General features: G+C 47.7%; 1 protein-coding gene across 1 annotated transcript in view; it reads left to right on the top strand.

Moving 5' to 3' along the window:
• LOC128684056 (gamma-aminobutyric acid receptor subunit alpha-2) overlaps positions 1 to 26950 on the top strand; it is a 262722-nt gene that overhangs the window by 190934 nt on the left and 44838 nt on the right. Inside the window, exon 4 of the mRNA XM_070091347.1 lies at positions 25320 to 25387. Within this exon, the coding sequence (XP_069947448.1) occupies positions 25320 to 25387 (68 nt within the window). The remainder of the gene's footprint in view (positions 1 to 25319; positions 25388 to 26950) is intronic.

The following is a 26950-nucleotide window of genomic DNA, read 5'->3' as shown; positions in this document are numbered from 1 at the left end:
TCCCACCAGTACCACCTCAACCACCATCACCTCTCCCACCAGTACCACCTCCACCACCATCACCTCTCCCACCAGTACCACCCTCCACCACCATCACCTCTCCCACCAGTACCCCCTCCATCACCATCACCTCTCCCACCAGTACCCCCTCCACCACCATCACCTCTCCCACCAGTACCCCCTCCACCACCATCACCTCTCCCACCAGTACCCCCTCCACCACCATCACCTCTCCCACCAGTACCCCCTCCACCACCATCACCTCTCCCACCAGTACCCCCTCCACCACCATCACCTCTCCCACCAGTACCCCCTCCACCACCATCACCTCTCCCACCAGTACCCCCTCCACCACCATCACCTCTCCCACCAGTACCCCCTCCACCACCATCACCTCTCCCACCAGTACCCCCTCCACCACCATCACCTCTCCCACCAGTACCACCTCCACCACCATCACCTCTCCCACCAGTACCCCCTCCACCACCATCACCTCTCCCACCAGTACCCCCTCCACCACCATCACCTCTCCCACCAGTACCCCCTCCACCACCATCACCTCTCCCACCAGTACCACCTCCACCACCATCACCTCTCCCACCAGTACCCCCTCCACCACCATCACATCTCCCACCAGTACCCCCTCCACCACCATCACCTCTCCCACCAGTACCACCTCCACCACCATCACCTCTCCCACCAGTACCCCCTCCACCACCATCACCTCTCCCACCAGTACCCCCTCCACCACCATCACCTCTCCCACCAGTACCCCCTCCACCACCATCACCTCTCCCACCAGTACCCCCTCCACCACCATCACCTCTCCCACCAGTACCCCCTCCACCACCATCACCTCTCCCACCAGTACCCCCTCCACCATTACCTCTCCCACCAGTACCCCCTCCACCACCATCACCTCTCCCACCAGTACCACCTCCACCACCATCACCTCTCCCACCAGTACCCCCTCCACCACCATCACCTCTCCCACCAGTACCCCCTCCACCACCATCACATCTCCCACCAGTACCCCCTCCACCACCATCACCTCTCCCACCAGTACCCCCTCCACCACCATCACCTCTCCCACCAGTACCCCCTCCACCACCATCACCTCTCCCACCAGTACCACCTCCACCACCATCACCTCTCCCACCAGTACCACCTCCACCACCATCACCTCTCCCACCAGTACCCCCTCCACCACCATCACCTCTCCCACCAGTACCACCTCCACCACCATCACCTCTCCCACCAGTACCCCCTCCACCACCATCACCTCTCCCACCAGTACCACCTCCACCACCATCACATCTCCCACCAGTACCACCTCCACCACCATCACATCTCCCACCAGTACCACCTCTACCACCATCACCTCTCCCACCAGTACCACCTCCACCACCATCACCTCTCCCACCAGTACCCCCTCCACCACCATCACATCTCCCACCAGTACCACCTCTACCACCATCACCTCTCCCACCAGTACCCCCTCCACCACCATCACATCTCCCACCAGTACCACCTCTACCACCATCACCTCTCCCACCAGTACCACCTCCACCACCATCACCTCTCCCACCAGTACCCCCTCCACCACCATCACCTCTCCCACCAGTACCACCTCTACCACCATCACCTCTCCCACCAGTACTCCCTCCACCACCATCACATCTCCCACCAGTACCACCTCTACCACCATCACCTCTCCCACCAGTACCACCTCCACCACCATCACCTCTCCCACCAGTACTCCCTCCACCACCATCACATCTCCCACCAGTACCACCTCCACCACCATCACATCTCCCACCAGTACCACCTCCACCACCATCACCTCTCCCACCAGTACCACCTCCACCACCATCACCTCTCCCACCAGTACCACCTCCACCACCATCACCTCTCCCACCAGTACCACCTCCACCACCATCACCTCTCCCACCAGTACCCCCTCCACCACCATCACATCTCCCACCAGTACCGCCTCCACCACACCTCTCCCATCTCTCTCCCACCAGTACCACCTCACCACCATCACCTCTCCCACCAGTATCACCTCCACCACCATCACCTCTCCCACCAGTACCCCTCCACCACCATCACACCACCATCACCTCTCCCACCAGTACCACCTCCACCACCATCACCTCTCCCACCAGTACCCCCTCTACCACCTCCACCACCATCACCTCTCCCACCAGTACCCCCTCTCCACCACCACCAGTCACCTCTCCCACCAGGACCACCTCCACCACCACCACAACTCCCACCACTACCACCACCACCACCATCACCTCTCCCACCAGTACCCCCTCCACCACCATCACCTCTCCCACCAGTACCACCTCCACCACCATCACCTCTCCCACCAGTACCACCTCCACCACCATCACCTCTCCCACCAGTACCCCCTCCACCACCATCACCTCTCCCACCAGTACCACCTCCACCACCATCACCTCTCCCACCAGTACCACCTCCACCACCATCACCTCTCCCACCAGTACCCCCTCCACCACCATCACCTCTCCCACCAGTACCACCTCCACCACCATCACCTCTCCCACCAGTACCACCTCCACCACCATCACCTCTCCCACCAGTACCACCTCCACCACCATCACCTCTCCCACCAGTACCACCTCTCCACCATCCACCAGTACCCCCTCCACCCCCATCACCTCTCCCACCAGTACCACCTCCACCACCATCACCTCTCCCACCAGTACCACCTCCACCACCATCACCTCTCCCACCAGTACCCCCTCCACCACCATCACCTCTCCCACCAGTACCACCTCCACCACCATCACCTCTACCACCAGTACCATCACCATCACCTCACCCACCAGGACCACCTCCACCACCATCACCTCTCCCACCAGTACCACCTCCACCACCATCACCTCTCCCACCAGTACCCCCTCCACCACCTTACCTCTCCCACCAGTACCCCCTCCACCATCACCAGTACACCTCTCCCACCAGTACCACCTCCACCACCATCACCTCTCCCACCAGTACCACCTCTACCACCATCACCTCTCCCACCAGTACCACCTCCACCACCATCACATCTCCCACCAGTACCCCCTCCACCACCATCACCTCTCCCACCAGTACCACCTCCACCACCATCACCTCTCCCACCAGTACCACCTCCACCACCATCACCTCTCCCACCAGTACCACCTCCACCACCATCACCTCTCCCACCAGTACCACCTCCACCACCATCACATCTCCCACCAGTACCACCTCCACCACCATCACCTCTCCCACCAGTACCACCTCTACCACCATCACCTCTCCCACCAGTACTCCCTCCACCACCATCACATCTCCCACCAGTACCACCTCTACCACCATCACCTCTCCCACCAGTACCACCTCTACCACCATCACCTCTCCCACCAGTACTCCCTCCACCACCATCACATCTCCCACCAGTACCACCTCCACCACCATCACATCTCCCACCAGTACCACCTCTACCACCATCACCTCTCCCACCAGTACTCCCTCCACCACCATCACATCTCCCACCAGTACCACCTCTACCACCATCACCTCTCCCACCAGTACCACCTCCACCACCATCACCTCTCCCACTCCACCACCAGTACATCTCCCACCAGTACCTACCACCATCACCTCTCCCACCAGTACTCCCTCCACCACCATCACATCTCCCACCAGTACCACCTCTTCCACCATCACCTCTCCCACCAGTACCACCTCCACCACCATCACCTCTCCCACCAGTACTCCCTCCACCACCATCACCTCTCCCACCAGTACCCACTCTACCCCCATCACCTCTCCCACCAGTACCACCTCTACCACCATCACCTCTCCCACCAGTACCACCTCCACCACCATCACCTCTCCCACCAGTACCACCTCCACCACCATCACCTCTCCCACCAGTACCACCTCCACCACCATCACCTCTCCCACCAGTACCACCTCCACCACCATCACCTCTCCCACCAGTACCACCTCCACCACCATCACCTCTCCCACCAGTACCACCTCCACCACCATCACCTCTCCCACCAGTACCACCTCCACCACCATCACCTCTCCCACCAGTACCCCCCACCACCATCTCACCACCATCACCTCTCCCACCAGTACCCCCTCCACCACCATCACCTCTCCCACCAGTACCCCCTCCACCACCATCACCTCTCCCACCAGTACCACCTCCACCACCATCACCTCTCCCACCAGTACCACCTCCACCATCATCACCTCTCCCACTAGTACCCCCTCCACCACCATCACCTCTATCACCAGTACCCCCTCCACCACCATCACATCTCCCACCAGTACCACCTCTACCACCATCACCTCTCCCACCAGTACCACCACCACCACCATCACCTCTCCCACCAGTACCCCCTCCACCACCATCACCTCTACCACCTCTACCAGTACCCCCCTCCACCACCATCACCTCTCCCACCAGTACCACCTCCACCACCATCACCTCTCCCACCAGTACCACCTCCACCACCATCACCTCTCCCACCAGTACCCACTCTACCCCCATCACCTCTCCCACCAGTACCACCTCTACCACCATCACCTCTCCCACCAGTACCACCTCCACCACCATCACCTCTCCCACCAGTACCCCCTACACCACCATCACCTCTCCCACCAGTACCACCTCACCTCTCCCACCAGTACCACACCACCATCACCTCTCCCACCAGTACCCTCCTCCACCACATCACCTCTTCCACCAGTACCACCTCCACCACCATCACCTCTCCCACCAGTACCACCTCCACCACCATCACCTCTCCCACCAGTACCACCTCCACCACCATCACCTCTCCCACCAGTACCCCCTCCACCACCATCACCTCTCCCACCAGTACCACCTCTACCACCATCACCTCTCCCACCAGTACTCCCTCCACCACCATCACCTCTCCCACCAGTAACACCTCTACCACCATCACCTCTCCCACCAGTAACACCTCTACCACCATCACCTCTCCCACCAGTACCACCTCCACCACCACCTCTCCCACCAGTACCCCCTCCACCACCATCACCTCTCCCACCAGTACCACCTCTACCACCATCACCTCTACCACCATCACCTCTCCCACCAGTACTCCCTCCACCACCATCACCTCTCCCACCAGTACCACCTCCACCACCATCACCTCTCCCACCAGTACCCCCTCCACCACCATCACCTCTCCCACCAGTACCACCTCCACCACCATCACCTCTCCCACCAGTACCCTCTCCACCACCATCACATCTCCCACCAGTACCCCCTCTACCACCATCACCTCTCCCACCAGTACCACCTCTACCACCATCACCTCTCCCACCAGTATCCCCTCCACCACCATTACATCTCCCACCAGTACCACCTCTACCACCATCACCTCTCCCACCAGTACCACCACCATCACATCTCCCACCAGTACCACCTCTATCACCTCTCCCACCAGTACCACCTCCACCACCATCACCTCTCCCACCAGTACCACCTCCACCACCATCACCTCTCCCACCAGTACCCCCTCCACCACCATCACCTCTCCCACCAGTACCACCTCTACCACCATCACCTCTCCCACCAGTACTCCCTCCACCACCATCACCTCTCCCACCAGTAACACCTCTACCACCATCACCTCTCCCACCAGTACCACCTCCACCACCACCTCTCCCACCAGTACCCCCTCCACCACCATCACCTCTCCCACCAGTACCCCCTCCACCACCATCACCTCTCCCACCAGTACCCCCTTCACCACCATCACATCTCCCACCAGTACCACCTCTACCACCATCACCTCTCCCACCAGTACCACCTCCACCACCATCACCTCTCCCACCAGTACCCCCTCCACCACCATCACCTCTCCCACCAGTACCCCCTCCACCACCATCACCTCTCCCACCAGTACCCCCTCCACCACCATCACCTCTCCCACCAGTACCCCCTCCACCACCATCACCTCTCCCACCAGTACCACCTCTACCACCATCACCTCTCCCACCAGTACCACCTCTACCACCATCACCTCTCCCACCAGTACCCCCTCTACCACCATCACCTCTCCCACCAGTACCACCTCTACCACCATCACCTCTCCCACCAGTACCACCTCTACCACCATCACCTCTCCCACCAGTACCCCCTCTACCACCATCACCTCTCCCACCAGTACCACCTCTACCACCATCACCTCTCCCACCAGTACCACCTCTACCACCATCACCTCTCCCACCAGTACCACCTCTACCACCATCACCTCTCCCACCAGTACCCCCTCCACCACCATCACCTCTCCCACCAGTACCACCTCTACCACCATCACCTCTCCCACCAGTACCCCCTCTACCACCATCACCTCTCCCACCAGTACCCCCTCTACCACCATCACCTCTCCCACCAGTACCCCCTCCACCACCATCACCTCTCCCACCAGTACCACCTCTACCACCATCACCTCTCCCACCAGTACCACCTCTACCAGTACCACCATCACCTCTCCCACCAGTACCACCTCCACCACCATCACCTCTCCCACCAGTACCCCCTCTACCACCATCCATCACCTCTCCCACCAGTACCCCCTCTACCACCATCACCTCTTCCGCCAGTACCCCCTCTACCACCATCACTCCCACCAGTACCCCCTCTACCACCATCACCTCTCCCACCAGTACCACCTCTACCACCATCACCTCTCCCACCAGTACCCCCTCTACCACCATCACCTCTCCCACCAGTACCACCTCTACCACCATCACCTCTCCCACCAGTACCACCTCTACCACCATCACCTCTCCCACCAGTACCACCTCTACCACCATCACCTCTCCCACCAGTACCACCTCCACCACCATCACCTCTCCCACCAGTACCACCTCCACCACCATCACCTCTCCCACCAGTACCCCCTCTACCACCATCACCTCTCCCACCAGTACCACCTCCACCACCATCACCTCTCCCACCAGTACCACCTCTACCACCATCACCTCTCCCACCAGTACCCCCTCCACCACCATCACCTCTCCCACCAGTACCACCTCTACCACCATCACCTCTCCCACCAGTACCCCCTCTACCACCATCACCTCTCCCACCAGTACCACCTCTACCACCATCACCTCTCCCACCAGTACCACCTCTACCACCATCACCTCTCCCACCAGTACCACCTCTACCACCATCACCTCTCCCACCAGTACCACCTCTACCACCATCACCTCTCCCACCAGTACCACCTCTACCACCATCACCTCTCCCACCACTACCACCACCATCACCTCTCCCACCAGTACCACCTCTACCACCATCACCTCTCCCACCAGTACCACCTCTACCACCATCACCTCTCCCACCAGTACCCCCTCCACCACCATCACCTCTCCCACCAGTACCCCCTCTACCACCATCACCTCTCCCACCAGTACCACCTCTACCACCATCACCTCTCCCACCAGTACCACCTCTACCACCATCACCTCTCCCACCAGTACCCCCTCTACCACCATCACCTCTCCCACCAGTACCACCTCTACCACCATCACCTCTCCCACCAGTACCACCTCTACCACCATCACCTCTCCCACCAGTACCACCTCTACCACCATCACCTCTCCCACCAGTACCCCCTCTCCACCACCATCACCTCTCCCACCAGTACCCCCTCCACCACCATCACCTCTCCCACCAGTACCACCTCTACCACCATCACCTCTCCCACCAGTACCACCTCTACCACCATCACCTCTCCCACCAGTACCCCCTCCACCACCATCACCTCTCCCACCAGTACCCCCTCCACCACCATCACCTCTCCCACCAGTACCCCCTCCACCACCATCACCTCTCCCACCAGTACCACCTCTACCACCATCACCTCTCCCACCAGACACAGCAAAACTGTAGTATCTTGGTACAGGAGAAAAGTCTTGAGCAACTCTGTTGAACTGTTCAGTATAACCTCCCTCCACTAACTCTCTCAACGAGGGCAATGCACTCACCACAACACTACTACGACTGCTTCCAGTGCTACATTCACCTGTATTCTACTGAGAAAGCTTGTTGCCCGGGCGAAACGTCTTGGCTGTAAAGTTACCCGAGTGTTGTATATGTGACTTATTCACCAACTTGTCGGTACTGTACAACGTCAATAATATAGTACTTGTGTTAACCCAGTCAGAGACTAATTATTAAGCTGTAGCGCGTCCACTTGCTCTCTCTCTCTCTCTCTACCTTACTCAGCATCATAAGTGTAAGATGGAAAATAAAGTAACTCCTTCAGAAAAACATCACATGCAGTTCGACATCATCAATATCACCGTCAACACCACCAACAACAACAACAACGGCTAAAACACAAGTCACCACTCTCACCACCACCACTAACAAAAGCATCTATGATGCGAGTCACCACCACCACCACCACCACCACCACCAACACCACCACCACCACCACCACCGCCCTCTTAACCATACACTACAATATTTGTAATGTCAACATCATTACGTCTAACTCTTGGTTTTAGATTGATGTCCAAGAAATCGTTGTTTAAAGGGCCACCTGATCCTCTGATGGTCTGGCCTTTCTTCAAGTGTCTTTACAAACATTTGGAGAGAAGTTCTTGTTTCACTAAGTATTTTTATTACTGCAATGTTGTTCTGTGTGTGTGTGTGTGTGTGTGTGTGTGTGTGTGTGTGTGTGTGTGTGTTATGCCTGGAGAGAGGGTTGAAGAAACTAGAGCTTGGTATTTTCTGGAATCACAGAATATGTTCACTGCAAGATGTTTGTCTCTCATTGCATATACGCTGTGAGTTTACCTTAATTCCTATTTCAGGGACTAAAGCATTCTTGTTTGATGATGAACTGGCGACATGCATCGTGTCTACAGAGACACGAGTCGGATTATTAAACGACGGAATGGGTGGGGTTTGAATCCACGGCGAGTGATCAATAAAATTTCATGCCAGTGCGTAAGCCAGCTGGCACAGTGGCATACGCTCTGCCCTGGAGTTCTACGAGTCACTTTTCCATGGTTTCAAACCGAACCCGTTCCGTGGCTTGCAATCATGTTATTACGATTTCGTGAGTATATTTATTCATGGGTGAGACAGAGAATACGGTCACGCAGCTTAAACCTATTAACACGCATTTTGAAACGACCACCTGTGGACTTAATGTGGATTATACTCAGTTGACGACATTAAATTAATGAAAATTCAGACATGAGACATTGAGATTGCTAGTCCAACAAATCATTATTGATGCGACGACTTTGATGACTACATATCAACACTGTGTCACATATAAGTAGGGGTCGTCCTAGGAAAGGTTGGAGGGAGGGGGTAAATGAGATTTTGTGTGTGAGGGGGCTTGGACTTCCATTAAACATGTGTGAGCGTGTTAGACAGGTGTGGAGACAAATGGTTTTTATGACATGGCGTGCTGTTGGAGTGTGAGCAAGGTTACATTTATGAAGGGGTTCAGGGGAACCAGTTAGCCGGAATTGAGTTCTGGAGGTGGGAAGTACAGTGTTTGCACTCTGAAGGAGTGGAGACATGATGTAGTTTTGTACTGTAGTGTTGGTGCGCCTCTGGCAACACAGTGTTGCGTGGTGAAAGTATTTCTTCTTTCTCGGGTCACACTACCTTGGTGGGAAATTACCACCCATAGAATGGGGACGGGGGTGACTATCACCCGTAGGACGGGAATGGGGTGAGTGTGTGTGTGTGTCTGTGTGTGTGTGTGTGGTTGAAAGGGTCGATTCACAGCTCCTGGGCCCGCCTCTTAACTGGCCGCTACAAGGTCGCTCTTCCTGTACCATGAGCTTTATCATACCTCTTCTTAAAGCTATGTATGGATTCTGCCTCCACTGCATCACTTCTCAGACTGTTCCCCTTCCTGACAACTCTGTGACTAAAGAAATACTTCCTAACATCCCTGTGATCCATCTGAGTCTTCAACTTACAACTGCAAACCCTTGTTGCTGCGTCCCATCTCTGGAACATCCTGCGTCTGTCCAACTTTTCAATTCCTCTCAATGTTTTATATGTAATTGTCATATCTTCCCTATCTCTCCTGTCCTCCAGTGTCGTCAAGTCGATTTCCCTTAACCTCTCCTCGAAGGACATGCCCCTTAGTAACGGGACTAGTCTTGTTGCAAACCTTTGCACTTTCTATAACTTCCTTACGTGCTTGGCTACGTGTGGTTTCAAACTGGTTCTGAACGATTCCTTATTGAGATGTCGGAATGCTATTCTTAGGTTTGCTAGGCGCCCATATGCTGCAGCAGATATTTGGTTGATGTGAGCCTCAGGAGATGTGCCTGGTGTCATACTCACCCCAAGATCCTTTTCCTTGAGTGAGGTTTGTAGTCTCTGACCCCCTAGACTGTACTCCGTCTGCGGTCTTCTTTTCCTTTCCCCAATTTTCATGACTTTGCACTTGGTGGGGTTGAACTCCAGGAGCCAGTTTCTGGATCAGACCTGCAGCCTGTCCAGATCCCTTTGTAGTTCTTCCTGGTCCTCGTCCGACTGAATTCTTCTCATCAACTTTACATCATCTGCAAACAGGGAAACTTCGGAGTCTATTCCTTCCGTCATGTAGTTCACATATATCAGAAACAGCACCGGTTCTAGGACTGACCCCTGTGGAAACCCGCTCGTCACTCACTCTGACACCTCCCAACATACCATCACTCACTCTAGTCTTCCCGACAGCTATTCCCTGATCCATTGCAGTGCCTTCCCTGTTATACCTACCTGGTCCTCTAGCTCTTGCACTAATCTCTTGTGTGCATCTGTGCCAAACGCCGTCTTACAGTCCAAGAAAACGCAATCTACCCACCCCTCTCCCTCTCGTCTTACTGCTGTCACCCTGTAATAGAACTCCAGTGTGTTTTTGACACAGGATTTCCCGTCCCTGAATCCCTTCTGGTTGTCGTAGATAAGCTCATTCGTTTCCAAGTGTTCTACCCCTCCTCTCCTGATAATCTTCTCCATGACTTTGCATACTATACATGTCAGTAACACTGGTCTGTAGTTTAATGCTTCGCGTCTGTCTTCATTTTTTTAATAACTGGGAATACATTTGCTGTCTTCCATACCTCAGGTAATCGCCTGTTTCGATAGATGTGTTGAAGATTGTGTTAGTGGTACAAATAGCGCCTATGCTCCCTCTCTCAGGACCCATGGAGAGATGTTATCCGGCTCCATCGCCTTTGAGGTATCTAGTTCGCTTAGCAGCCTCTTCACTTCTTCCTCGGTTGTATGTATTGTGTCCAACACTTGATGGTGTACCCCACCCCTCTGTCTTTCTGGAGTCCCTTCCGTCTCCTCAGTGAACACTTCTTTGAATCCCAAGTTCAGTTCCTCGCATACATTGCGGTCGTTTCTTGTGATCTCCTCTCCTTCCTTCCTCAGACTGATTACCTTGACTGTTGTTTTCCTCATAAGGTGGCTGTACAACAGCTTTGGGTCAGATTTGGCTTTCGCTGCAGTGTCATTTTCGTATTGTTGTTGGGCCTCCCTTACCTGTGCATATTCATTTCTGGCTCTACGACTGCTCTCTCTATTCTCCTGGGTCCTTTGCCTTCAATACTTCTTCCATTCTCTAGCACACTTGGTTTTGGCCTCTCTACACCTGTGGGTGAAGCAAGGGCTCATCTTGGCTTTCTCGTTAATTCTGTTACCCTTGGGTACAAACCTCTCCTCAGCTTCCTTGCATATTGTCACATATTCCATCATCTCACTTACTGACTTCCCTGCCAGTTCTCTGTCTCACTGAACACCGTGCAGGAAATTCTTCATGCTATGTAGTCCCCTCTCTTGTAGTTTGGCTTCATTCGTCCTGCTCTTCCTGCTTCCATCTCCACTTGTAATTTTGCTATGTATTTGATAGCTCAGAACCACGTGGTCACTGGCCCCGTGGGGTCTTTCATATACGATGTCCTCAGTAGCTGCACTACCCAAGGTGAATACTAAGTCCAGTCTTGCGTGTGTGGGTGTGTATGTGTGTGTGTGTGTGTGTGTGTGTGTGTGTGTGTGTGTGTGTGTGTGTGTGTGTGTGTGTGCATGTACACTAACCTAGTTATACTCACCATTAAGTTGTGTTTTCGACCGTCGAATCTCAGCTCCTGACCTCGCCTCTCAAACCACAAGAGCCAGTATTATTGGTTTCTGGCCTCCAGGACCTCATCTCACCTACCGTTGCGTCCACCTCTTCCTCAATTTAGCGTATTCCAATTATTTAACTTCATGACACTGAGAAAAGTATTTACGAACATCCCTGTGGCTCGTATGTGTATTTTTCTTCCATCTAACATCCCAGTTTCTTCAATTTAAATGGTAAATAGTGGCCTGTACAACCCAAACAACTATGTATATATATATATATATATATATATATATATATATATATATATATATATATATATATATATATATATATATATATATATATATATATATATATATATATATGCTGGGTTCTTTTTCTGTCTCATAAACACGCTAGATAACAGGGATATCTTGCTACTCCTACTTACACTTTGGTCACACTTCACAGACACGCTCATGCATATATATATACATACATCTAGGTTTTTCTCCTTTTTCTAAATAGCTCTTGTTCTTCTTTATTTCTTCTATTGTCCATGGGGAGGTGGAAAAGAATCTTTCCTCCGTAAGCCATGCGTGTCGTATGAGGCGACTAAAATGCCAGGAGCAATGGGCTAGTAACCCCTTCTCCTGTAGACATTTACTAAAAAAGAGAAGAAGAAAAACTTTATAAAACTTGGATGCTTAAATGTGCGTGGATGTAGTGCGGATGACAAGAAACAGATGATTGCCGATGTTATGAATGAAAAGAAGTTGGATGTCCTGGCCCTAAGCGAAACAAAGCTGAAGGGGGTAGGAGAGTTTCAGTGGGGGGAAATAAATGGGATTAAATCTGGAGTATCTGAGAGAGTTAGAGCAAAGGAAGGGGTAGCAGTAATGTTAAATGATCAGTTATGGAAGGAGAGAAGAGAATATGAATGTGTAAATTCAAGAATTATGTGGATTAAAGTAAAGGTTGGATGCGAGAAGTGGGTCATAATAAGCGTGTATGCACCTGGAGAAGAGAGGAATGCAGAGGAGAGAGAGAGATTTTGGGAGATGTTAAGTGAATGTATAGGAGCCTTTGAACCAAGTGAGAGAGTAATTGTGGTAGGGGACCTGAATGCTAAAGTAGGAGAAACTTTTAGAGAGGGTGTGGTAGGTAAGTTTGGGGTGCCAGGTGTAAATGATAATGGGAGCCCTTTGATTGAACTTTGTATAGAAAGGGGTTTAGTTATAGGTAATACATATTTTAAGAAAAAGAGGATAAATAAGTATACAAGATATGATGTAGGGCGAAATGACAGTAGTTTGTTGGATTATGTATTGGTAGATGAAAGACTGTTGAGTAGACTTCAGGATGTACATGTTTATAGAGGGGCCACAGATATATCAGATCACTTTCTAGTTGTAGCTACACTGAGAGTAAAAGGTAGATGGGATACAAGGAGAATAGAAGCATCAGGGAAGAGAGAGGTGAAGGTTTATAAACTAAAAGAGGAGGCAGTTAGGGTAAGATATAAACAGCTATTGGAGGATAGATGGGCTAATGAGAGCATAGGCAATGGGGTCGAAGAGGTATGGGGTAGGTTTAAAAATGTAGTGTTAGAGTGTTCAGCAGAAGTTTGTGGTTACGGGAAAGTGGGTGCAGGAGGGAAGAGGAGCGATTGGTGGAATGATGATGTAAAGAGAGTAGTAAGGGAGAAAAAGTTAGCATATGAGAAGTTTTTACAAAGTAGAAGTGATGCAAGGAGGGAAGAGTATATGGAGAAAAAGAGAGAGGTTAAGAGAGTGGTGAAGCAATGTAAAAAGAGAGCAAATGAGAGAGTGGGTGAGATGTTATCAACAAATTTTGTTGAAAATAAGAAAAAGTTTTGGAGTGAGATTAACAAGCTAAGAAAGCCTAGAGAACAAATGGATTTGTCAGTTAAAAATAGGAGAGGAGAGTTATTAAATGGAGAGTTAGAGGTATTGGGAAGATGGAGGGAATATTTTGAGGAATTGTTAAATGTTGATGAAGATAGGGAAGCTGTGATTTCGTGTATAGGGCAAGGAGGAATAACATCTTGTAGGAGTGAGGAAGAGCCACTTGTGAGTGTGGGGGAAGTTCGTGAGGCAGTAGGTAAAATGAAAGGGGGTAAGGCAGCTGGGATTGATGGGATAAAGATAGAAATGTTAAAAGCAGGTGGGGATATAGTTTTGGAGTGGCTGGTGCAATTATTTAATAAATGTATGGAAGAGGGTAAGGTACCTAGGGATTGGCAGAGAGCATGCATAGTTCCTTTGTATAAAGGCAAAGGGGATAAAAGAGAGTGCAAAAATTATAGGGGATAAGTCTGTTGAGTATACCTGGTAAAGTGTATGGTAGAGTCATAATTGAAAGAATTAAGAGTAAGACGGAAAATAGGATAGCAGATGAACAAGGAGGCTTTAGGAAAGGTAGGGGGTGTGTGGACTAGGTGTTTACAGTGAAACATATAAGTGAACAGTATTTAGATAAGGCTAAAGAGGTCTTTGTGGCATTTATGGATTTGGAAAAGGCGTATGACAGGGTGGATAGGGGGGCAATGTGGCAGATGTTGCAAGTGTATTGTGTAGGAGGTAGGTTACTGAAAGCAGTGAAGAGTTTTTACGAGGATAGTGAGGCTCAAGTTAGAGTATGTAGGAAAGAGGGAAATTTTTTCCCAGTAAAAGTAGGCCTTAGACAAGGATGTGTGATGTCACCGTGGTTGTTTAATATATTTATAGATGGGGTTGTAAGAGAAGTAAATGCGAGGGTCTTGGCAAGAGGCGTGGAGTTAAAAGATAAAGAATCACACACAAAGTGGGAGTTGTCACAGCTGCTCTTTGCTGATGACACTGTGCTCTTGGGAGATTCTGAAGAGAAGTTGCAGAGATTGGTGGATGAATTTGGTAGGGTGTGCAAAAGAAGAAAATTAAAGGTGAATACGGGTAAGAGTAAGGTTATGAGGATAACAAAAAGATTAGGTGATGAAAGATTGAATATCAGATTGGAGGGAGAGAGTATGGAGGAGGTGAATGTATTCAGATATTTGGGAGTGGACGTGTCAGCGGATGGGTCTATGAAGGATGAGGTGAATCATAGAATTGATGAGGGGAAAAGGGTGAGTGGTGCACTTAAGAGTCTGTGGAGACAAAGAACTTTGTCCTTGGAGGCAAAGAGGGGAATGTATGAGAGTATAGTTTTACCAACACTCTTATATGGGTGTGAAGCATGGGTGATGAATGTTGCAGCGAGGAGAAGGCTGGAGGCAGTGGAGATGTCATGTCTGAGAGCAATGTGTGGTGTGAATATAATGCAGAGAATTCGTAGTTTGGAAGTTAGGAGGAGGTGCGGGATTACCAAAACTGAGGAAGGGTTGTTGAGGTGGTTCGGACATGTAGAGAGAATGGAGCGAAACAGAATAACTTCAAGAGTGTATCAGTCTGTAGTGGAAGGAAGGCGGGGTAGGGGTCGGCCTAGGAAAGGTTGGAGGGAGGGGGTAAAGGAGGTTTTGTGTGCGAGGGGCTTGGACTTCCAGCAGGCATGCGTGAGCGTGTTTGATAGGAGTGAATGGAGACAAATGGTTTTTAATACTTGACGTGCTGTTGGAGTGTGAGCAAAGTAACATTTATGAAGGGGTTCAGGGAAACCGGCAGACCGAACTTGAGTCCTGGAGATGGGAAGTACAGTGCCTGCACTCTGAAGGAGGGGTGTTAATGTTGCAGTTTAAAAACTGTAGTGTAAAGCACCCTTCTGGCAAGACAGTGATGGAGTGAATGATGGTGAAAGTTTTTCTTTTTCGGGCCACCCTGCCTTGGTGGGAATCGGCCAGTGTGATAATAAAAATTATAAAATAATATATATATATATATATATATATATATATATATATATATATATATATATATATATATATATATGAATACACTAATGACTATTTACATTATTTACATCAATGACCTACCGAATGCATCACAGCTACTCAAACCCACACTATTTGCAGGATGACACTGCATACGTCTTATCACACCCAAACTTAGTCATACTGGCCAACACTGTTAATGCTGAATTGCAGAAGATATCTACCTGGATGATGACTAATAAACTTACACTCAATACTGACAAAACCTATTTCATTCAGTTTGGAACCAGAGCTGCAAATGTTCCACTTAACATAACGCTAAACGGATCACTCATCACAAGATTCACAGAGGGAAAATTCCTGGGAATCCATCTTGACAGTAGCCTCAAATTCCAGACACACATACAACAAATTTCTAAGAAAATCTTTAAGACAGTAGGCATACTATCAAAGACACGGTACTATATTCCACAATCAGTTCTCCTTGCACTGTATCATTCACTCATCTACCCTTATCTCACATATGGAATTTGTGCATTGGGACCAACACCATTAAATCACCTAAGACCACTAATAACCCAGCAAAAGGCTGCAGTCAGAATGCTAACAAATTCCCAATCCCGACAGCATACTCCATCAATATTCAAAAGTCTGAAACTGTTCACCGATAAGAACATCCATAATTATTCATGTGCCTACTACGTACCTAGAACACTACACTCAAATATAAACCCTCCACTCAAACTTCTCCTCACCAACCTTAACAGGACACTAGCATAACACAAGACACAGATCTCTTTTGGATGTACCCCTTGTCCATATCTCACTTTGTAAAAATTCTATGCACATAAAGGGCCCCAAAATTTGGAATTCATTACCAGTAAATACTAAAACAACCAGGTTTGAGCACCAGTTTAAGGCTCTTCTCAAAAACCACCTACTCACCCTAAACTAAATACTCAATACTCAGTATCTTACAACTTCAAATCTAGACACCCAAGGTTCATACATTATTAATCCTACCCTGCAGTGTAAATACCTACCCAAAACAATACTGTCTTACACTCAATTGCAACATTTTCATACTGTAAACTACTTTCAACTACTCGCAATGTTATATTCCCATAATTTAATTTCAATATTCATTATTGAAACTATTGTAATTAGAGTAAAATTACTGTCTACTATAAAGAAAGAAAATACGTAACTTAAACAAACTATGATCAATTTCTCTAGTATTAAGTAGCATGTAAGCCATTAAATTAAGTCTGCCCATAATGCCTAGGCATGATAGTGCCTCTTTACACTGTAATTTAATAATCTTAATATAACCTTGCAAAGAAATTAACTTTGTTTGGAAAGCGAGGTAGAACACACGTGGTCAGGTGCTGAGATGTGTCTAATATTTCACCCAGGTCTAATTTATCTTATGTATTCGTGTTGGGTCATTAATTATACGCTCATTACCGGTTATAATACCACCATATTATACACTAATTACTGATTTAAGAGCAATATATATGGTAAGTTTACTGCCTTCAGTCGTCGTCTGTTCCTTTAAATTCTGTTTAAGCGACTCTTATTATTAAATTAATTATTATTTTAATTATTATTATTATTATTATTATTATTATTATTATTATTATTATTATTAGAACAATTTACCTGCCAACTTAATCTCAATGATATTTGAATTATAATTTCGATATTTTTTACCCACTTTTTTATTATTAGATATATATGTTCAACTAGTGTAGCCTGGAAATAACAAAGGTCTTCAGTAAAGGCTCTGAGATAAAATTATCATGCCAAGATGGTTTTTATTTATTGAGAAGGTCTTAAGACCTCAATTTATGCACAAATAACCCTCATACAGGAGAGAGAAGTTTACAACGACGTTTCGGTCCAACTTGGATCATTTACAAATGCACACTAACACAAAGAGAGACTGAACCAGTATATATAGGCGAGCTTAACAGAGACGGGACGAAGGGAGGGAGAAGTAGTGGTAGTATTAGTGGTAGTGGTAGTTGTAGTGGTAGTGGTAGTGGTAGTGGTAGTGGTAGTAGTAGTATTGGTAGTAGTAGTGGTAGTAGTAGTGGTGGTAGTAGTAGTAGTAGTAGTAGAAAGTTCGGAGTATTAAGTAGCATGTAACCCATTAAATTAAGTCTGCCCATAATGCCTAGGCATGATAGTGCCTCTTTACACTGTAATTTAATAATCTTAATATAACCTTGCAAAGAAATTAACTTTGTTTGTTTGGAAGGCGAGGTAGAACACACGTGGTCAGGTGCTGAGATGTGTCTAATATTTCACCCAGGTCTAATTTATCTTATGTATTCATGTTGGGTCATTAATTATACGCTCATTACCGGTTATAATACCACCATATTATACACTAATTACTGATTTAAGAGCAATATATATGGTAAGTTTACTGCCTTCAGTCGTCGTCTGTTCCTTTAAATTCTGTTTAAGCGACTCTTATTATTAAATTAATTATTATTTTAATTATTATTATTATTATTATTATTATTATTATTATTATTATTATTATTATTATTATTATTATTATTAGAACAATTTACCTGCCAACTTAATCTCAATGATATTTGAATTATAATTTCGATATTTTTTACCCACTTTTTTATTATTAGATATATATGTTCAACTAGTGTAGCCTGGAAATAACAAAGGTCTTCAGTAAAGGCTCTGAGATAAAATTATCATGCCAAGATGGTTTTTATTTATTGAGAAGGTCTTAAGACCTCAATTTATGCACAAATAACCCTCATACAGGAGAGAGAAGTTTACAACGACGTTTCGGTCCAACTTGGATCATTTACAAATGCACACTAACACAAAGAGAGACTGAACCAGTATATATAGGCGAGCTTAACAGAGACGGGACGAAGGGAGGGAGAAGCAGTGGTAGTATTAGTGATAGTGGTAGTGGTAGTGGTAGTGGTAGTAGTAGTGGTAGTAGCAGTGGTAGTAGTAGTGGTAGTAGCAGTGGTAGTAGTAGTGGTAGTAGTAGTGGTAGTGGTAGTGGTAGTAGTAGTGGCAGTAGTAGTGGTAGTAGTAGTGGTAGTGTTAATGGTAGTGGTAGTGGTAGTGGTAGTGGTAGTAGTAGTGGTAGTAGTAGTAATAGTAGTAGTGGTAGTAGTAGTAGTAGTAGTAGTAGTAGTAGTAGTAGTAGTAGAAAGTTCGGAGAGTATTACGATTTATTCAACCATTCTCTAAGTCTAAATCTCCTACTAAGTCTACCAATGTCTTCTCTCATCCTCTTCATTTTGTCTTCATTACCTTCGCATCATCTACAAATAAGAATACATAGCAGCTAATTCTCGCATTCAGGTCATTAATATACGCCAGAAACAAAATAGGTTCCAACACTGATCCCTGAGGAACTACATCAGTTACACTTTCCAAGCTTGATGCTTTATTCCTTAAATTGGTTTTCTGTTATTCAGTTATTGCTTTATCCATGTCGGTACCTTTCCTCTTACACTTTCTTGCTTCTTCAAATTTCCACATTGTATTTTACGTAGCACTGATTCAAAAATGCTTATTACAGTACAGGAATATGCGTTTCATCTATTCCTCTCCTTCCTATCTAATGTCTGCTAATCTGTTATATGTGTCCCGATGTTTAGTACGGCACGTTCTTCCATTCCTAATCCCATGCTGTGTTCTGGCAAGAATTAGGTACCTTTATGATGGCTAACAATTCTCCTTATTATATTCTTTTCCAGCATCTAGGGTGTTACACTCATTAGGTACATTGGTTGAGGGCTACTTGTCGCCTTCCTCGACCACTGCTGTGACATTAGCTCTCCCCCGCTTATTTGGTACTTCATACAGTAAAGATCTGTGAAAGTTCTGTGTGAGTGGCTGGTACAACATTTCAGCTCGTCTTAATATTCGTGGTGATGTTAAGACCCATGAAGGGTTCTCCCTTCATGAGTCTGTTTCACTGCTCTGTTTGGTTTACCTGCCTTCTGTCTGTGTTACTGCCTCTTGCTCATGTGTGAAAATACTGAGGAATGTGGCTTAGCTCACTGCATACCTCCCTGTCATTTCCTGTTAGTGTTCCTCTATATTTTTTCAATGCTCTTCTTTCTTCCCTGTGTGTGTACTCACCTAATTGTACTCACCTAATTGTGGTTGCAGGGGTCGAGACTCAGCTCCTGGCCCCCGCCTCTTCACTGATCGCTACTAAGTCCTCTCCCTCTCTGCTTCCTGAGCTTTGTCATACCTCTTCTTAAAACTATGTATGGTTCCTGCCTCCACTACTTCACTTGCTAGGCTATTCCACTTGCTGACAACTCTGTGACTGAAGAAATACTTCCTAACGTCCCTGTGACTTGTCTGAGTCTTTAGCTTCCAGTTGTGACCCCTTGTTTCTGTGTCCCCTCTCTGGAACATCCTATCTCTGTCCACCTTGTCTATTCCCCGCAGTATCTTTTATGTCGTTATCATGTCTTCCCTGACCCTTCTGTCCTCCAGTGTCGTCAGTCCGATTTCCCTCAACCTTTCCTCGTACGACATTCGCCTGAGCTCTGGAACTAGCCTTGTTGCAAACCTTTGTACTTTCTCTAACTTCTTGACGTGCTTGACCAGGTGTGGGTTCCAGACTGGTGCTGCATACTCCAGTATGGGCCTAACATACACAGTGTACAGTGTCTTGAACGATTCCTTATTAAGGTATCGGAACGCTATTCTCAGGTTTGCCAGGCGCCTGTATGCTGCAGCAGTTATTTGGTTGATGTGTGTCTCCGGTGACGTGCTCGGTGTTATGGTCACCCCAAGGTCTTTCTCCCTGAGTGAGGTCTGTAGTCTTTGTCCACCTAACCTATACTCTGTCTGCGGTCTTCTTTGCCCCTCCCCAATCTTCATGACTTTGCATTTGGCAGGTTTGAATTCGAGAAGCCAGTTTCTGGACCAATGTCCAACCTGTCCAGGTCTCTTTGGAGTCCTGCCTCATCCTCATCCGATTTAATTTTTCTCATCAGCTTCACATCATCTGCGAATAGGGACACTTCAGAGTCTATTCCTTCCATCATGTCGTTCGCATATATCAAAAATAGCACTGGTCCTAGAACTGACCCCTGTGGGACCCCGCTCGTCACAGGCGCCCACTGTGATACCTCTTCACGTACCATGACTCGTTGTTGCCTCCCTGTCAGGTATTCCCTGATCCATTGCAGTGCCCTCCCTGTTATATGCGCCTGATCCTCCAGCTTCTGCACTAATCTCTTGTGGGGAACTGTGTCAAAGGCCTTCATGCAGTCTAGGAAAACGCAATCAACCCACCCCTCTCTCTCGTGTCTTACTTCTGTTACCTTGTCATAAAACTCCAGAAGGTTTGTGACACAGGATTTGCCTTCCATGAACCCATGCTGGTTTTCATTTATAATCTTGTTCCGTTCCAGGTGTTCGACCACTCTCCTCCTGATAATCTTCTCCATGGCTTTGCACACAATACATGTCAGAGACACAAATCTGTAGTTTAGTGCCTCATTTCTGTTTCCTTTCTTAAATATGGGGACTACATTTGCTGTCTTCCATTTCTCAGGTAGTTGCCCAGTTTCAAGGGATGTGTTGAGGATTGTGGTTAGGGGCATGCACAGCATCTCTGCTCCCTCTCTAAGGACCCATGGGGAGATGTTGTCCGGTCCCATCGCCTTTGAGGTATCAAGGTCACTTAGCAGCTTCTGCACCTCCTCCTCGGTTGTTCGTATGTCATCCAACACTTGTTGGTATATTCCCTCTTGATGTTCCCTTCTGTGCTGTCTTCCCACAGCCCTTCCTGTCTCTACTGTAAAAACTTCCTTAAATCTCCTGTTTAGCTCCACACATACCTTCTGATCATTTCTTGTGAGTTCTCCACCTCCTGTCCTCAGTCTGATCACCTGGTCTTTGACTGTTGTCTTCCTTCTGATGTGGCAATACAACAGTTTCGGGTCAGTCTTGATTTTCGATGCTATGTTATTTTCATACTGTCGCTGGGCCTCCCTCCTTATCTGTGCATACTCGTTCCTGGCTCTACAACTGATCTCCCTATTTTCGTGTGTTCTCTGCCTTCTGTACTTTTTCCATTCTCTATTGCACTTTGTTTTTGCCTCCTTACACCGTCGGGTAAACCAGGGGCTCGTCCTGGTCTTCCCATTGTTTCTGTTGCCCTTGGGAATAAACCTTTCCACTGCCTCCTTGCATTTTGTTGATACATATTCCATCATTTCATTTACTGGCTTTCCTGCCAGTTCTCTGTCCCACGGGACCTCCTGCAGGAAGTTCCTCAACCCTACGTAGTCCCCTCTTTTATAGTCAGGCTTTTCCCATTCAACTCCTGTTACTCTGTCCACTTGCAACTCTACTATGTATTCAAAGCACAGAACCACGTGGTCACTAGCTCCTAGGGGACTCTCATATGTGATGTCCTCAATGTCTGAACTGCCCAGGGTGAAAACAAGGTCCAATCTTGCTGGTTCATCCTCCCCTCTCACTCTGGTAGTGTCCTTAACATGCTGGTGCATGAGGTTTTCCAGCACCACATCCAACATCTTGGCTCTCCATGTTTCGGGACCCCCATGTGGCTCCCGGTTTTCCCAGTCAATCTCCCTGTGGTTGAAATCCCCCATAACCAGCAACTTTGCTCTGCTGGAGTGAGCTCTTCTTGCCACCTCAGCAAGTGTGTCCACCATTGCTCTGTTGCTCTCTTCATATTCCTCTCTTGGCCTCCTGCAGTTCTGTGGTGGATTATACATCACTGCAATGACCACCTTGTGCTCCCTAGATTGAAGTGTACCTACTATGTAGTCCCTTTCTCCTGTCTCGTCTATGCCTCCCATTTTCTCGAATTTCCATCGGTTGTTTACGAGCAGAGCAACCCCTCCTCCCCCTCTGCCCCTTCTATCTTTCCTCATGATCTGGCATCCTGGTGGGAAGATTGCATCTGTTATTGTCTCCGTGAGTTTTGTTTCTGTAACTGCTATGATGTCTGAGGACTTCTCATTGATTCTTTCTTGCCATTCCTCATATTTATTCGTTAATCCATCTGCATTTATGTACCAAACCTTCAATTTCTGTTCTAATACTGTAACTGTGGTCCTGGGGGAATACTGAGGTTGGGAGAGCAGGAGCCCTGGTGGGGGCCTGTCGGGGGTTGCAGTGGAGGTGGAGGAAGAGCTCCCATAGGGGGTTGCTGTAGGGGTAGGGTTCGTGGTGCGGGTGGTGGGAACAGAGGGATCGGTGTGTGATGGTTGGTTTGGATTGTTCAGTTGCCTTGGGGGTGTCGTGGCTGGAGTCCTTCTGCAGGTGTTTCTGGGGGGTGTGCTTGTCCTTCCTATTGTTCCTGGGTTATTCTGCTCTCCTTTTTCATTTCCTCCCATTCCTCCTTTCGTTTTTGCACTCTCTCTTTCAGTATCATCCTTTCCTCCTGTGTTCTGTCTCGATCGAGGTACACATTCATGAACTCCTGTTTGCCTCTCAGCCATGCTTTCTCCTGCAGGATCATGGTTCGGGTTGATTCTGCCTTGAAAATTACTTTGAGAGGCCGATTCCTTTTCTTTGTGAACCACCCGATTCTCCGAAAATTTGCCACCTGGGTCATGTGTGTGTGTGTGTATATATATATATGTGTGTGTGTGTGTGTGTACTCACCTATTTGTACTCACCTATTTGTGGTTGCAGGGGTCGATTCATAGCTCCTGGCCCCGCCTCTTCGCTGATTGCTACTAGGTCCTCTCTCTCCCTGCCCCATGAGCTTTATCATACCTCGCCTTAAAACTATGTATGGTTCCCGCCTCCACTACGTCACTTTCTAGGCTATTCCACGGCCTGACTACTCTATGATTGAAGAAATACTTCCTAACATCCCTTTGATTCATCTGAGTCTTCAACTTCTAATTGTGACCTCTTGTGTCTGTGTCCCTTCTCTGGAACATCCCGTCTTTGTCCACCTTGTCTATTCCGCGCAGTATTTTATATGTCGTTATCATGTCGCCCCTGACCCTCCTGTCCTCCAGTGTCGTCAGGCCGATTTCCCTCAATCTTTCTTCGTAGGACAATCCCCGTAGCTCTGCGACTAGTATTGTTGCAAACCTTTGCACTTTCTCTAATTTCTTGACGTGCTTGACTAGGTGTGGATTCCAAACTGGTGCTGCATTCTCCAGTATGGGCCTGACGTAAATGGTATACAGAGTCTTGAACGAATCCTTACTGAGGTATCGGAATGCTATCCGTAGGTTTGCCAGGCGCCCGTATGCTGCAGCAGTTATCTGATTGATGTGCACCTCAGGAGATATGCTCGGTGTTATACTCACCCCAGATCTTTTTCCTTGAGTGTGTATGTGTGTATGTGTGTGTGTGTGTGTGTGTGTGTGTGTGTGTGTGTGTGTGTGTGTGTGTGTGTGTGTGTGTGTGTGTGTGTGTGTGTGTGTGTATTCTGCAAGTTCTCAAGAACGTCCCCGCACTTTTTTCAGTGTCATTCTCCGAAATTATAAGCATATGTTAGCACATTATTTTTTGTTACAATAGTTTACCCTCGCTGGAGAAGCGTCCAAGACTTCAGACATCTCCCTACATCCCTCCTCTCCCCTCTATCCTTCCCCTCTTCTGCCCTATCCTGCCTTTCCCTGCCTTTCTCCACCACTTTTTCCTCTTCCCTTTCCACCTCCCTCCCCAAATCCTCTCTACTTTTCCTCCACCCATCTCTACTTTCACTCCTCATTCCTACCCTAGGTCCCTCTAACGTCCCCTCTCCACCCCTCCTTATAATCTTTTCCCCCTCACCCATCCCCATTTCCCTCTCCCCCTCCCCATCCATCACCACTAATCTCCCCCCCCTTCTTGCTACAATCTTCACTCACTAATTCATTATTCATCAATACACCATCATACACTGGACTGATATCACTGTATTATAAATTCTTTCACCTTTTCTGTATTGTATTATTGTATCTCACTTTATTCTCTCCTTTTGTTTCGTTCAGAATTTATTCTCATTTTTCTCATCTCTGTGAACGTTGTTGTGTTCAATATTTATTAATGTACTGGAATAAATTATAGTTAGATTCTGTTCCTGTTGTATAAATTTATTATATTTATTAATTTTGTATTTTCATTTTATTATTTGATCTTTCTTAATGACGAAAAAACATATTTTCACAAAATATTTTTTCGTGAATATGTTGCAAATAATTACTGAAAAATTATATTAATGTTTGATGTTGCATCCCAGGAAGAACAAGATTCGTCGAGATCAGTCTGATCATTGATTTTATCATCGCATAGTTATTATTTTTTCACAGGACGAACAACAGTGGTCAAGTTCAGCTTGCTGATCCGCAGTATGGGTCCTATATCTGAGAAGGACATGGTGAGTACTTGTCCCGACGCATGTCTTAACATGTCTTAACATGTCTTAATGTACCACACCAGGGATTGCATTCTAGCTATGTCCCATTGTGGTGTAAATGTGTGTGTGTTTGTGTGTGTGTGTGTGTGTGTGTGTGTGTGTGTGTGTGTGTGTATGTGTGTGTGTGTGTACTCACTATATGTGGTTGCAGGGGTCGAGTCATAGCTCCTGGCCCCGCCTCTTCACTGGTCGATACTAATTCACTCTCTCCCTGCTCCATGATATTTGTCATACCTCTTCTTAAAGCTATTTATGGAACTTGCTTCCACTACTTCACTCTCCAGATTATTCCAGTTCCTGACAACTCTAAGACTAAAGAAATACTTCCTAACATCCATATGACTCATCTGGGTTTTCACTTTCCAATTGTGTCCCCATGTTTCTTTATCCCATCTCCGAAACATTCGATCCTTGTCCACCTTGTCAATGCCTCTTAGTATTTTATACGTTGTTATCATGTCCCCACTATCCCTCCTATCCTCTAGTTTCATCAGGTTGAGTTCCCTTAACCTCTCCTCACAAGACATACCCCTCAGTTCCGGGACTACTCGTGTTGCAAATTTTTGCACTTTCTCCAATTTCGTGACGTGTTTGACTAGGTGAGGGTTCCATACTGGCGCTGCATATTCCAGCATGGGCCTTACGTACACTGTGTACAATGTCGTGAATGACTCCTTACTCAGATGTCTAAACGCCAACCTCAGGTTTGCCAATCTCCCATATGCTGCAGCAGTTATTTGATTGATGTGTGCCTCAGGGGACATGTTCGTTATAATGCTTACCCCAAGATCCTTTTCTTTAACTGACGTTTGCAGCTGTTGGTTTCCTAACCTGTACTCCGTCTGCGGTCTTCTGTGTCCTTCCCCAATCTTCATGACCTTACATTTACTGGGGTTAAACTCCCGGAGCCATTTGTCGGACCATACTTGTAGTTTGTCCAGATCCCCTTGTAATCTTAACTGATCCTCGCCCACTTGTATTCTCCTCATCAGTTTCACATCATCAGCGAGCAGTGACACTTCTGAATCTATTCCTTCCACCATGTCATTCACGTATACAAGAAACAGCACCGGACCTAGGACTGAACCTTGTGGAACCCCATTCGACACATTCGCCCACTCCGACACTTCAGTACGTACCAACACACGTTGTTTCCTTCCTGTCAGGTATTCCCTGATCCAATGCAGTATTTTCCTCGTTATTCCTGCCTGCTCCTCTAATTTTTGCACCAGTCTGTTGTGTGGTACTGTGTCAAAAGCCTTCTTGCAATCTAAAAAGATGCAACCTACCCATCCCTCTCTCTCCTGTCTTACTTCTGTTACCTTATCGTAGAACTCAAGTAAATTTGTGACACAGGATTTCCCATCTCTGAAGCCATGCTGACTGTCATGTATGAGCCCAATCTTTACAATGTGTTCCACTACTTTTCTCCTGATAATATTTTCCATGACTTTACATACTATACAAGCCAGTGACACTGGTCTGTAGTTTAATGCTTCCTGTCTGTCCTCTTTCTTAAAAATT

The sequence above is a fragment of the Cherax quadricarinatus genome, chromosome 3 (genome assembly GCF_038502225.1).
Source record: "Cherax quadricarinatus isolate ZL_2023a chromosome 3, ASM3850222v1, whole genome shotgun sequence".
Taxonomy (NCBI): domain Eukaryota; kingdom Metazoa; phylum Arthropoda; class Malacostraca; order Decapoda; family Parastacidae; genus Cherax; species Cherax quadricarinatus.
The sequence above is the reverse complement of the archived record's forward strand: the minus strand, read 5'-3'. Positions and strand labels throughout refer to the sequence as shown.